The sequence below is a fragment of the Lepeophtheirus salmonis genome, chromosome 2 (genome assembly GCF_016086655.4).
Source record: "Lepeophtheirus salmonis chromosome 2, UVic_Lsal_1.4, whole genome shotgun sequence".
Classification (NCBI taxonomy): Eukaryota; Metazoa; Arthropoda; class Copepoda; order Siphonostomatoida; family Caligidae; genus Lepeophtheirus; species Lepeophtheirus salmonis.
Window position 1 is genome coordinate 14,702,737 of NC_052132.2, and position 14,713 is coordinate 14,717,449.

The 14,713-nt window shown below is 30.2% G+C and overlaps 1 protein-coding gene across 1 annotated transcript; it reads left to right on the top strand.

The window, feature by feature from the left end:
• Positions 1–450: 450 nt before the first annotated feature.
• On the top strand, positions 451–1,501 carry LOC121113873 (cysteine-rich venom protein latisemin-like). Its single transcript, XM_071894146.1, has 3 exons — positions 451–602; positions 726–986; positions 1,046–1,501. Exons 1-3 carry the CDS (start codon positions 501–503, stop codon positions 1,499–1,501), a joined length of 819 nt encoding a protein of 272 aa, XP_071750247.1. The 5' UTR covers positions 451–500.
• Positions 1,502–14,713: the final 13,212 nt, after the last annotated feature.

A 14,713-nucleotide genomic window follows, 5' to 3' on the forward strand; every position in this document is an offset into this window, starting at 1 on the left:
GCACAAATTTGTAAAATGGACGCCAACAATATGTTTCTTACACTCTTTTACTCACTTTTTTATCATTATTAAGTCATAGTATTTTATAAGATATATTTTTATTTGTTATTCAATTAGTCTAGATTTTATCTCGAAAAATTTAGTATAAAAAGTGGACAAGGCTTTGAAAGTGTATTACAAAAAAAAGTGACTCCTTTGACGGGACCTTTCAATAACTCCACGTGTTTGTGTGTTAAAATACATAAAATAAAATAAAAAATATAAAAAGAATGCGTACATAGGATTCTTTAAAGCGTAACTGTTTGTAAAAATGTATAAGCATTTCCATTCGTGCCGGTGGATCCTTTCTATATAAAATTGATATGAATTATTAAGTAACATTGAGTAAAAAGCCCATAAAGAAACAGAGCAAGGCCTTTTAGTCAGTCTTCATATCTTCAAGATAAGGAAAGAAACATTTGTTCAATAGAAAAAAAAAGAAACCCTCTACTTAGTTCATAATGTTATCCTCAACTGTTGTCAAAACTTCTAGATCCTCCAAGACTTCCAATAAAGGAGATCGTGTCAAGATAGAGGAAACTGTCATTAAAGAATATGCTGATGTAATATGCCATACAATTTAATATTATCTCCTTATTAATCAAATGTGTTGATGTATTTGTAATTTACCTATTTCAAATATGGTTAATTGAGTATAAAAGATTTAACATTCATTTGTTTTGTAGGGTCGAATAGAGAAGGAAACGACAACCAAATATAATGATAGCTTGAAGGGAGACGGCATAAATAGCTCACTGAATCGTGGTAGTCCATGGAGGCGAAACTTGGTGTTGGAGTCTCCGTCAAGTAATGGAAGAAACTCCTCATCCCATAACTCTATTTCTTCAACGAGCAAAAACAATCGTCAATTCGCGAAACAAGCATTGGATACACATAATAAATATAGAAGAAATCACAATGTCCCTCTCTTGGAGCTAAGTGAAGAGGTAAATATTATCATATAAAAATTATTGTCTATTATATCTTGTATGCATTTTGCAAATAGTTAAATAAATATGCGAAAGAATGGGCAGATCATCTTGCAAAAACAGATTCCTTCATGCATAGACCAGATGGACCCTATGGGGAAAATTTATTTTTAGCCTATGGACCGGGGAATACAGATCGTGATGGGGCTAAGCCTGTTGATAGTTGGTACTCTGAGGGAAATAATTATCAATATGGACAGTCCTCAGGAAGCTCCAAAACAGGTGACGAATACATATTCATTCCTAAAATATATAATTATGTAACGTGTATGCATATCGTAGGGCATTTTACTCAAATCGTGTGGAAAGACAGCAAAAAGCTTGGGATAGCCAAGTCCAAATCTATCTCCGGTAAAACCATAATTGTTGCAAATTACGATCCTCCTGGGAAACTTCATTGGGGACTACGCATCAAATGTTTTGAGACCAAATACTTAATTTATATTGAATATTCAATGTACCTAATATTATAACCTTATTTGAAATATAGAAATTTAAAGAAAAATGGTATTTAATCATTGAACTATATACCGAGTTTAAAAAAAGTATCATCCCTGAAAATCGTGTTTGAAAGATTTTGCCTTTATAACTAAGATAAGAGTTGAGAAAAACCTTTTTTTCTTAACTTAAAGAATGACAACAAGAGAGACGAAATGCCAAAATATCTCAACCCTGCTTGGCACACAAACTTAAACAACCTTAATATTTTAAATCAGATTAATGTGACTCGTAAAAAAATCGACTCGGGATGTCTTAAAAGAGTTAATAGTAAGAAACCGACTCTATCAATTTGATTAGACACTACAAGGTTGATAAGACTGTTCACCCCAGTTATGAAAAATATGATGTCCGACGTTGCCCAGGTCTACTAAAAAACTTCAAGTCATCATTTCGGCAAGTAGTTGTCATCTCTGATAAAAAGACCTCGATAGAGGATAGAGGATAATTAATCAAAGAATACAAATATAGTCCTCACTAAATTTTGACAAAAATCATTCTAGCTTGCTTTTGTGTTGACAGGCGACAAATGGAAAATTGAGATATACATCCATTGAGTATCTAAAAAGCCAGGGGTTATACCATATAAAAAAAATACATAAAGTGATACATACTGAGTAATAAATAGTTGATCTAAAAACAATCGAACGCATAGTACTTCCCCCCTATAAGCTTCTAAAATTGTATCGAACTAAGGGCATAATTTGTATCTGATTGATCATTCATTACATTAGATCAACCAAAACATTATTAATACATATTTAAATAGTATATATACTTGAATTATTGGGACTATTCCCGACTTCATAATTAGTCCTTTCAATCTATTAATGATTTTGTCTTTTATTCATCTTTTGAGTCAAATACTATTTTCAAATTAATTAAATCTATATCAAAATGTGATGCAGGCATCAAATTTCATCATTTGGTTAAACATTAAAGTGAAAGGATTCAAGGGACTAAAGTTCAGAATGGATTCATCAGTCTCATTCATTTTAAGTATGAATGTTTGTTGAAGGAAAGATATGATAGATAATATTGTCAAGGGTGTCCGCAAGATAGATGGGAGGGGGTTAATTTTTTTTCAGCCACCCCCTTGCGGACACCCCTGATTTTAAACTCTATTTCAGGGTTAAGAGGGGAACATTTAGATTCCACTCCTGTAGTTTGCGACAGATCAATAATCAAAGTTGAGAAAAAGTATCAGACGCGTCAAATTTAAACACAACAATCCCCTATATGTCTGTCATTGCTTGAATTTATTTAAAGATTACAAGTATATCGTGTATATCTGCCCCTCTGTATAATTTTTTTAGTAGGTCCACCCAAGCTTAATGGAAATAAAAGGTTATACCTATTTCTGACTGATGTATGACTTTCACCACCCTTTTTAATACTTACGTCAAAGAGTAGCTATATATCGCCTCTCTTCACTGTTATTGCTAGAGTACCGCTGTTATACTCTTTGTCGACCAAATTTATCTGTCTTGCCTAGAGTCAGTATGGTACGTCAAATTGAAAATTCTAGTTAGCCCGATTACATTATGGCATCACCTTGTATTTCTTTTAACTTGGGTTCACCCTCCATTTTATTAGTGATGTGTTGCGTGTCAATGTGAAGCCACTCCACAATTTTTTCTAAACAAAAATCATATACTAAAGCTATAAAAATTATCACCTATAGCGTTTCGAGAGATTAAACTCATACAAATAGAAGGAGGTACACTTTGATAGCTAAAATACAATATTTGTACATTTGATACCGACTTAATTTTACGTTAGTCCATACTGTATATCCATGCCCTTTTTTCAAATAGTTCTGTATCTTTATTATGTTTTGATTCCGTATCGATATGGAGGCATGGAGGAGCGCTTTGAAACGGAACCACAAGCCTCTGACAATTATCTACAAAGATGGATTGAACATTTGTGTTTACTCATAATAGACGGCGATTAACTCTAAGGATTTCTTGCGGAGTTATGATTGTAATTCCTTGTTGGACTCGGAGTAGAAATGAGCATCGACATTGGAGTAATTCTTGCCCGTGTTCTTGGATATTTCATCCCCTTCCCCGTCTCCACAGCTGCTTGTAGCTGATATAATGAATCAAGATGACAGCAAAACTGTTATCCATCAAACAATCTTCAAATTGTGAGCCTTACCAAGTTGATCTTCAATTTCTTTATATTGAAATGCCCAAAATACACCCAATTTTCGACATTAAATATGTACAAGTATTTTTACCTATTTATGGAAAATGGGAACTACATGGGCAAGTTAGAAACTCTCAAACATTGGGAATGTTAGAAACTCTCAAACATTGGGAATGTTAGAAACACTCAAACATTTGGAATGTTAGAAACTCTCAAACATTGGACATATAATATTAGAAACCTGTAATTAAGTTAAGGCTCATGTGTGCCCGCTTCAAATCTGATAAAAGAACTGAGAAATTACTGCAATAAAATAACATCCGTTCAAGAGACTATTTGTCGATCATTTTTCATTTTTTTTTATGGAAAAAAAGTATATATTTGATTTAAATCTATAAAGAAAATCAGGCCTTTATATATCACAGTTTTTATTAATTATTTAATTCCAATATCAAACCTATTATAGGCTTCTTTTTAGTATATATGTAGGTCTACATTCGCTAATTCGTATCAAATAAATGGTTTTGATTCATAAAAAATATTACAAATGGTTGACAAATTCCGTTATAATTTTATGTTATGTAATTGTAGTAATTTTCAGTTCTTCCTCCCCATTTGTAGCGGGAGCGCTTGGGGCATTGCTAACAGGTCTTTAGTATTGTATGCATTAGGAGTTTGTTTTCTTTTATTAAATTTCAAATATTAGAGAAGCAAATACACTCCCAGCCCTCCACTTCAAATATATAAAAATCCATATAAATTCACTATCTTTATTTTTTATTCATTAAAGACATTATCATTAACCTAAATATTATTTCGATGACACAAATTTATGGAATTGTTAATAATTAATTAATGAGTGGCTTTAATTATTAATTTATTTTTATATACAAAGTGAGGACCTATCAATTGTAGTAACCTTGAACTACAGCATTATCCCCGTTATTTTTAATGACGTGGTGTCATTACACACAACCAAACGACAGCTGAAAGAACGTTAGATAAGTTTTGCTTTTATTCCCTGTCTCTAAGTGTAGAAATGCTAGAGCAACACAAAAAAGGCAAAACGTGTTCAATCTAGCTTCAGCAGTGCCATTGGCGAGTAGGCTGCAGAGACCGTTGGCATCTCCATTCGGACTGCCTACAGCATCAAGAAGCCCATTACATTTCTTTACAGCCAAGAAGAACCAAAACTTCTGCGGCAACAGTTTAGGTTATCTTAGAGAAGAATGTCTACCACATCTCTCATCCAAATTTAGATTCACTCCGAGCTACCATCATCACAGTATGATACGCCATTGACATGCCCTTCATCATCAAGAGCTCCAAATTTGTTCACCGGAGGGTAAAGACTGTCTTGATCAAAAATATAGCAAAATATATTATTCAAACAATATCACAAATTGGTTTGGAGGTGTATTTTCTCAAAATTTTCTCCAATGATTAAAAAACACGTTTTTCGTAATTAAGTTGTAAAAAATAATTTATTTTGTATACAGCTCCTTGTGTACCTTTATTTCTTTTTCTAGCTTCAAGCCTTTGCTAATATGAAAAAAAAATCTTCAACTCTAAAGAAATATTGGAACAGGACACCTACCCCGATGAACGTCTACCTTTGGTGTATATCTCCAGTATATTTACCTTCGAGCGATCCTCCTTTTTAACCTCCAGTATTTCACTACATAGCCATCTTCCATCGGACCTGGCACCCTTACTCCACCCCCTCTTTTCTATCATTATAATTAAGAAGTAAAGTTAGTAAATGATAGTGGGGCAAAGTCATAAATGAATGTTATGGAAATTAGGACAGGTATCAGTGCAATGTCACTATCAAATACGAATAAGAAAGTAATTGTTAATTGGGAGATGCAGAAATGATGAATAAATATTTTCATGTAAATGTGAAATCATATGTCTCCGGGTCTGTAGACTCCTTTGGTTAGAGAGGCTCAGGGAAAATATATTAAGGGGCATGAATCCTTGAGTCTTGGTGGATCATTTTTCTATTATGGTCTTTGGAAAAATAAGTATTGTGCATTTCTACATAATTAAGTCATCAGTGGCTGATATGTGAGGGTCCAATCAAATTACTTCACTTCCTCTTTAGACCTTCTTTAAAAAAAAAGAAAAAAGAAGAGATTATAAATCACCTTACCAAAATGTTTGGGTAGCTCGTAGAATAGCCTACACTCTACCTGTTACAGTTCCCTCCAAAGAGAAGAGCTTCTCCATGCTCAAATAGATTAAAGAAGGAAGAAGAAATGATTTATGGGAAAAATTATATTGCTCGTAGCATGAATTGGATTAAAGGTTTTCCAGAACCCTGATGAAATAAATACCAGTGACAAGTGATGCCGTCAAAATAAGTCCAATCATCACTAATATCTATATAATGAAGTAAAATTGATAATGAGGTTTGCATGGTTGTTAACAAATTTAATGTTTGGTTGTATAGTGCCTATTTATTGCTATACGGGTAGATGGCTCGTACAGAGGGTATAAGTACAAGAACTGTTACGGATTACACCTTGGCAATGAGGGCTCAACGGTCAAAACACTAGCTATAAAAGTCCTTGTCGGTCTTGCAATTGTCACTGTTGGAAAATTATCTGTGAATTAAAATTAATAATTTTGATTTTTCTGAACAGAAATATGCCACAGGAAGTCTTTAATAATATACTGCAGTTCACCATGGCTCACTTTTTAAAGTAATTAAAGATATTATATTTTTTTCTTTCAGTTGTTTTCATTAATTTTCATAAGTTGGCTCTTGTATGATTTAAAGCAGCTGTCTCTACGTATTATGAATTCCAAAAGGGTCATTAAATAGGATTTTGATTTTTTTCAATCAAGGGCCATCGTTTAGAATTTGAATTTCCTTCTTCCTAATTTATATTAATTTAGGAAAAATCATAAATTCAATGTATATAATTATAAATAACTATTCTCTATATTATAACTAACAGTTGGCAACAAGAAAAATACAAAAGAACAGCTACCATATATTTTTTGTTTTTTTTTAAATTTTTCCTTTCCCCTTTGACAGTCGAAGTTGTGAGTGGAAACAAGTACTGAGGAAGGAGCATATTTTATTTCAATATGACATTTCACGCAGGTTGCGTGATAACCAAAAGTTCCGTTCTTTACTTCGCTTTATAAAACTTGTAGATTATTTTTACAATTATCATCATGCAGTTAAAATTTGCAATAAATATTGATTATATTAAATATATGTACAACGAGCATAGTAATAAAATTTAATACAAATTGAAAATATAATATAATCTTATTGAATTCATTCAAATATATTTTTGATTCTATATGAGATGGATCCAGACAGAGTCCTTTTGATTTGATATTTTTCTTGATAAAGGAAATTTTGAAAACATTTTGTTGTACAAACTTTGTTCAAATTATTTATTACCAATTGTACTTCGGATTTCGGAAGTAAACCTTAACGATTTTACCAAGGGATCATTCATCACAGACATGTTGAATAACGTTGACATTGACTTCTTATTCTGATAACTTGAATACAATCGGATTTTGATGTCAAAACATTTATTTTCATTCAATTTTTAGTGTAAAAGACTGTTTTGGAAATATAGAGTGGTACATGTTAGGCTCATCATCTTTTTATGATCAAAATATCTTCAAATATTATGTTTACAAAACACAAAATATCTAATTGAACTTTCAATTAATTACCAATTACCATTAACTCGTACGATGTATCAAAATAAAATATACAAAAGACTATTTATAATGGACAACATATTTAGACAAAATATAGTTTCATTAATTAAATTTTAAAGAATAATTATTTCCTATGTTCTTGATTATTTCCAACTCTTGCCTTGTCACAGCTGATTATAGCTTATCTAACAAAACATCAAAGCAGCTCTCCTCTAAAAAATTCTTCAAATGGTCATGGTCAACATGTTGATTTTTGGTTTCTTTTTTTAACATGTCCAAAATACTCCTGATTAGCAATACTGCACGTCTTCAAAGTCTTCATGGTTTTAGCGATCTATAAGATCACCTTTGATCCCTTGGACAATCAAGGAGGATGTTGCAATGAACCAAACTGGAACTATTTCTTCTCCGGTCGATGTTATGGTTCTCAAATTAATCCATTTTTAAGTAAAGTCACAAATAGTATTTGCATTTATAAAAGGATTCAGAAGTTTCAATTTTAAAGTGATGTTGCTGAATTTCAGAAGTTTCAATTTTGACATTATGTTGTTGAATTTCAAAAGTTTCATTTAAGTTCATTTTCTCAAGGGATACATAAAAATAGAATCCTTATTATGTTTATTTTCACAAACTTCTTGATTGAAATAAATAACATGGCTCAAAAAATGTGGCCGGGACTTTCCTCCATAAAGCAAATAAAAATATATGGAAAACGAATAATATTAATTTAAAAAAAGGCCAATTTTGAACGAAAATAACGTTTTCTCTTTGATAAGCCCGGTACATTTCAGTCCATGTATAATATTTGTAACTAAACATGTATTTGACTCCATCCCTATTATTTAAAAATATTGTCACTCACACTAATTATTTTAACTTGCCCTATCATGTTTCAATTTGATATTTGAGTTCTTCATTAGCAAAGGAATATAATAATGAGAATTATGTAAATAAATTTACATGAAAAGTCAAAATGAATGCTCTATCATTGACGATGTATGTATTCAATCAAACCATCAATTATTTTATTCAATCAGCAAATCTTTCCTATAATTATATACGTCAATAGCCCACAAAAATATAGGTTCATGCATAAAAACACTTCAAAATATAGGAAAATCAGTGTTTTGGAAGAAATGTTGAGTACCAACAAGCATGGATAAATTAGAATTCATGAATTATATATTATATAAAAAGGTAAAAATATAACATCCATGGAATTGAATCAATAATTTTTTTATAAAAAAGAAAAGAAAATTGCACAGGTGTAATTAATTTGAAAATGAAAATTTTCAAAATGTACGCTCTAATGAATTTGCCAAAATGATTCAATTACGTTTCCTTTTCTCTTTGTTTGACAAAAGTAACTGTCTCAAAAATGATAAATATTCAATTATTTTTACATAAAATCAATGAAGTATCGCATTAGGCAGATGAGAAATCAATATGTGTATTTATATATTTTTGTCGTTAATACAGTGGAGGAAAGGTTGAAGCGTCCGTGCTAGTACTAGAGGGGCTTTAACCCCCTCCAAATTACGGAATTTTTGCTTTTTTCAAGAAATTTAATTTAATTTTTCAAATTTTTTTCCGGAAAAATAAAATTTTCTGTAAAATAGCTATGGATTTATAATATTTTCATCAAAATTGTTTATTTTTTGTGAACAACTTTGGATTTTTTGAAAATAACTATGGATTTATAAATTTTTTTGAAAATAACTATGGATTTATGAATTTTTTTGAGAAAAACTATGGATTTTTTAGTTTAGTTTCCAAGAAATATAATATTTTTAAAATTCAATAAAATGAAAAATTGAATAATTGATTTTTTTTTTTTCCAAATTTTTATTCTATAAATATATGTATATAGTCAATGAATTCTTGAAATGAGTATTTGACTTGCCGATTTGGTAAGTTTGCCCCCATATAAAAAAATTAAATTGGATGGAGATAGAATGACTGGCTAGGCCACATTATGGCCTTAGCCCTTCGTTAATGAACTTCCTTTTGAAACGTAGTTAGTGAACTGGGGTAAAAGTCACACCTAAAACAAAAAAATTGTGTTGCATGATATACAATTGACAAATTATAGTTTGTTATTACTATGTGTATATTCTATGATATATTCATTACTTTGAACCAAGTTTGGGCGCTAACTTTGAACTCTCTACTTTTTGATGAGGTTGAGGGTTAAATATTTATTAAAAAACTGCTCATTTTGGAAAATATCAATGTGTATGCCTCAAACTTGAAAAAAAAGAAGAAGCTAAAGAACGACCTAAAAGCTAATAAATTAATTAAATTCGTCAAATGTTGATTTAAAATGATAAAATACATGAATTATTCCTGGGACTGACATTATTATAACAGTAAAAGGTTGTGTGTAGTTTCACTAAGGTTTCAGGATCATGCTAAAAAGTTAAGGTAGATAAAATATAGCTTAAACAGAATTAGAAGCTTTTTATAAACTTGGGCTACAGAATATCCCAGTTCTTTAAGGAAGGGCTAATGTGCTTCTTCTTGAATAACTCCTTAATTGTTTTGGACATATGTTGTTTTGTAATTTTCGTGATGGAAGACACATTACACAACTCATTTTCAGTGTCCTGCCCTCAGGAGGTTGTAGCCTAAGATTAAGCGGAGGATGATCGATACAGTGAAGTCCTCCTTTCACTTTAGTAGAGAATCACCTCCCAAAACATAAGGTTTCACTCCTCGAGGTGGTTTTTTTGCGGTATACTTTTTTATTTGATCATGTTCTGTTTTCCACTGTTAAAATTTACCTACCATTACAAATATAAACGTTTTGTTTTCTTTGTCAGTTCACAAACTGACAAAATGGGCAAATACATATTTTTTGAGTGGCACCCAAAATTGGAGCAAATTTTAAATACAATTTTACTCCCATTATTTTTAATTACGTGATTTTATTACACAATCAAGATCAGTTTAATCACTCCAAACTTCAAGACTCCAAAACCGAGAGTTGGGTAAAAATTGATTCCCCATTATTATATGGAAAATTTCATCGGTAATTAAAATTTGATTTTGACGGCCAATTGTGATAAAAACTCTGTTTTTCTATACCCTTGAGATTATTTAAAGTAGTCTAATAATGATTATAATTATAGATGTGTAATGTGTTCGTAATAAATTTGCGTAGGTGGATCTATAAGTCTACAAACGACCTTTCAAATATGCAGGCGTAAAACTAATATTAATATTCATTGCATTCAATGATACAAGATACAGAAGAATAACCTGCAAAAACGTTACCTGGCACGTTTTGCTATTCAAATGACATTATTAAATGTTCCAAAATCTCAATCCACTCAGACAGATCCATCCAAAGTAACTACGTCTGCTAGGATATACTGTGAAAAGGAGAGCTAGTTTTTATTCATAATGAAAGTTTCATTCATTTGAATAATTCCTACACAAATTGCAAATGAACCCTTCCAAGTTTTTCCTCCCCATTTTTGTAAGCAACTAAAACCAGCCATTTTTTTTCAGAGATATGAAATGAAAGAGGTAGTCGAATTAAATAATCGCGTAATGATTGTTTTATAGAATTCAAGTATTTTTTTTTTTTTGGTCAATCCATTTATTTTATGTAATCATATAATAGTTAGTAAAAAAGTTAGTTTAATTATGTAAGACATTTATTACACAATTGTTTTAATTCAATTATCACTTTCATTACATAATTATTCTATTATAAAAAATAGCTATAATTTGGTTTTTTGTTTTTAAATAAAAGAATTAAAAATGGAGCTTGCACTTCATGTATTGAGTTTTTCTTTGGTTAAACTCTAGATTAGAAACAAATATATCAAATTATTTTTTGACAAATTAAAGTGTGAGTATTCTAACAAATACCAACCCAGTAACAACCACCGAATACAAAATGCAGACTGACTGACAGACTGAAAACCACATTTGTTATTGTTATTTAAGCCGTAGAACACAAATATGACCATTAAAACCTTCAATTCAGGAAGGTCTGGCCTTTAAAGCATTTTTTATAAATAAAGTTTGTAGGGTTTAACTAAGATTCAGTGCTATATTTTGACATGAACAAACGATATAAATAAAAATAAAAATAAATAATTAAGCGATAAAAACATTTCAGTATTTAAAAAATGAATTATTTATTGCGTTATCTTGATTATATTTCATAAAAAATGTATATAACCACCTTACTTAGGTGCTAATATCTTGTTTATTTCTTCTACAAATGCTTTATATCATAGCTGACCTTATAGAATATACCTTATATTTCAATTTAAAAAAAAATTGCATTCAAAATAGATCGATTTATATGGATTTATGATCAATTCAGTTTAGACTACTTATACAAAAATTTAAATATAATACGCTGGTTAGGTTGTGTGAATATGAACTATAATATTCCGACAAAAAAATAATTACATAAGAGTTTATATAATTACATAATTTATATGTAAGGAGATTAAAACAAGTAATATAAATATATTAAGCATCTAATAACTTGTTTTTAATTGCCTTATATATACATTATGTAATTATTTAGACTCATAAGTAATTAATTTTTTTCCTCGGAATATGATTGTAATATATAGCTTAATAAATAATTCACTTATTACATGCTGAAATGTTTTTATCATTTATTGTTTACTTTGATTTCATATATCAATGATTTTTCATGTCCAAATATGGCTCTGAATTTTAGTTATACCCTAAAAGCTTGATTAAAAAAGGTCTTATAGGCCAAACCTTCATAGATTGAAAGTTTTAATGGTCATATTCGTGTTCTACGGCTTAAATAACATTAATAAATGTGGGCGTCAGTCTGTGGGCGAATCCAAGACCTTCATTTTGTTACATAGTGATATATATCGGGAAAACTAAAGGAAATCAATAAACTATATTTTAAAAAAAATTTTAAAAAATGATAATACCCTTAATAAAAATTGGATCTTTGCCCGTTCCTTGTGATGACTGTTTTAATGTATTCTTTAGGAGTTATTGAAATTGCAGAAGAAAAAATGTAAGCAAAAGTTGTGTAAACTTTCAACAGTGTCCATCCTTTGTTTGTGAAGCTGAGTAGAATGTTATCACAAAAAACAAACTCAAAATTAGTCTATAATAATTTGTAATATTTCATTAACTATTTCATCCATTTTGACTATTAAATATCAATTAAAACATTAAAATTACAAAAAAAAAAAAATTAACAAATTTAAATATTAAAAATGTACTAATTAAGTTTGATAAAGCGGAGTGTGATATTTAGACTAACAGCTGATATTTTATTAGTAGTAATACATTAACTTTAAATTGAAAAAAGGAAAAGGAAAACTTAGAAGTAAACAGATTCATCAAATTTATCATGACAAAAAGTTCCGGCAATAAAATATATTTTAAACAAACTTAAACCAGTTATATAAAAATTGGGGTAGAGAAAATCCCAGTTCAATAACAAAAGGTTAAAATAATGATGCTATCAAAAGAATTAAAGATCTTCTGAAAACCTTAAGGACAACAACATTGAGAAAGTTTTTTTCTCCTTTTTGTATGATGAAAAGTTCCATTATATCAGAAAATTGGACAAACCATGGAGAACAATTATTACATCTCCAAGTCTATATCAAAAGGAAAAATTGTTCATGCTCCTAAGAAGAACGATGGGTCAGATTTTAAACATTGGATACCCATTATGATAATAAATTAGTCTTACATAATACTATCCTGCATTTTATCTCAACAAATGGTGATTTTTTATCAATCAAGTAATTGGAATCCAACAGAATGGCTTCTTTAAAGCTTGTATTATAACGGATATATCTTATAAGTTATAACATTCAAGTCCTGTTGAAGAAGAAGGAATATTTGGAACAATAGTTGCTATTGACTTCAATAATCCCTTTCATTTATTTCACATTCAGTAATTTTGATGAATGTTACAATACTTCTGTCAAGAAAATTGTTCTACCCGCTACTGTTTTGTTATATAATTGCACCTTAATGGAGTCGAAAACAAACGTAAAATTATAGAGACAAGGATGCCCTTCAGCCTCAAATATTTACATTATAGCAATATTTCATAAATAAACTAAACAATACATATTAACCACAAGGTAGTGTGACAGTTTGTAGCTAATTGTTTAAAAAAAAATTGTACATGATGTAAAGCATTTTCAGAGCGCTATCTATTTGAGTAACATACACCTACCTCTATTTTATCCTAAATAATATAATAATTCAGGTAGTTGCATTATTTTCCTGCAAGATGGCGCCCTAATTGTCGCTTTGTTTACAAACTAATATTATGAAACAGCGCTCATACCCCATTGAAGATTTACTCATAGGAGTAATAAGAAAGTAAGGAAGATTCTGTGCTGAATTCGCGGGAACTACACAATAAGTACATAATACCTGACCTTCCAACTCATCTGACCTGAACCCATGGTACATCTATATCCAGGGAGAGTTAGAGAGACACGGCTGTGTCACATCACGCAACTGCATAAAGTCCGTTAATCCCGACATGAAGCGCAATTGTTCAGGGTCTGAATCAGGTCAAAGTTTGTTCCAATTGTAATGTATGACCTTGTAAGTTAATATATTATGCACAAGTAAAGTAAAATTAACTTTGGAAGGAATTTAGAATCCTCAACTTTGTGGAAAAAATCGAGTTGAGACTTGTTTTTCTATAAATAAAAACTTTTATCTTACTTATTGGCACTTGGAATCCTCCTCAATGTCATATAATATATTTTTGTAAGTTAAAAGGAAATTTAAAGATTGCGTGAATCGAATGAATCGGAAAATGAGTTGACGAAAAGAATTGGAATTATATTTGTTCTAGGGTTCAAAACGTTTCTAGTTCCAAAAAAATGATATCTGCACTTAAAGCAGATCGTCCTTTTGATTTTATATATGACCTCCTCAAGTCTAGAGCAATTAAATTGAGATTGGATTTGAGAAAAGAAAAAGTATTTGGTTCAAAACAATCAGGGCTGGGGAATACAGGACCCTCCTCCTTGGCCCTGCTTTAAATATATTTTCATAAAAGAATTGAACTACACATATATGCTGAGACGAAAATGATTTATTTTTGTCTTAAAAAGGGCTATTAAAATTATAAAAAAAAAAAAGTATAATTGCATTTTATTTTGTAGATAAATAAGTGAAATTATTTATAACCACACTCACGCTAAAACCGAAGATGATTTCAACTATATTTGCATCTTCACCAGAAAGTTGTAGATAATTTTAATTTTTTACAAATTATTTTCTGTCTAAATAAAGGTTAAAAAAACTGAACGGGAAACAAATGTTTTCTACATCAGTTT

Coding starts and splice junctions, on each gene's coding strand:
- LOC121113873 (XM_071894146.1), top strand. CDS start 501: ATGTTATCCTCAACTGTTGTCAAAACTTCTAGATCCTCCAAGACTTCC. Junction 603..725: donor TCATTAAAGAATATGCTGAT/GTAATATGCCAT, acceptor TTTGTTTTGTAG/GGTCGAATAGAGAAGGAAAC. Junction 987..1,045: donor TCTTGGAGCTAAGTGAAGAG/GTAAATATTATC, acceptor TTTTGCAAATAG/TTAAATAAATATGCGAAAGA.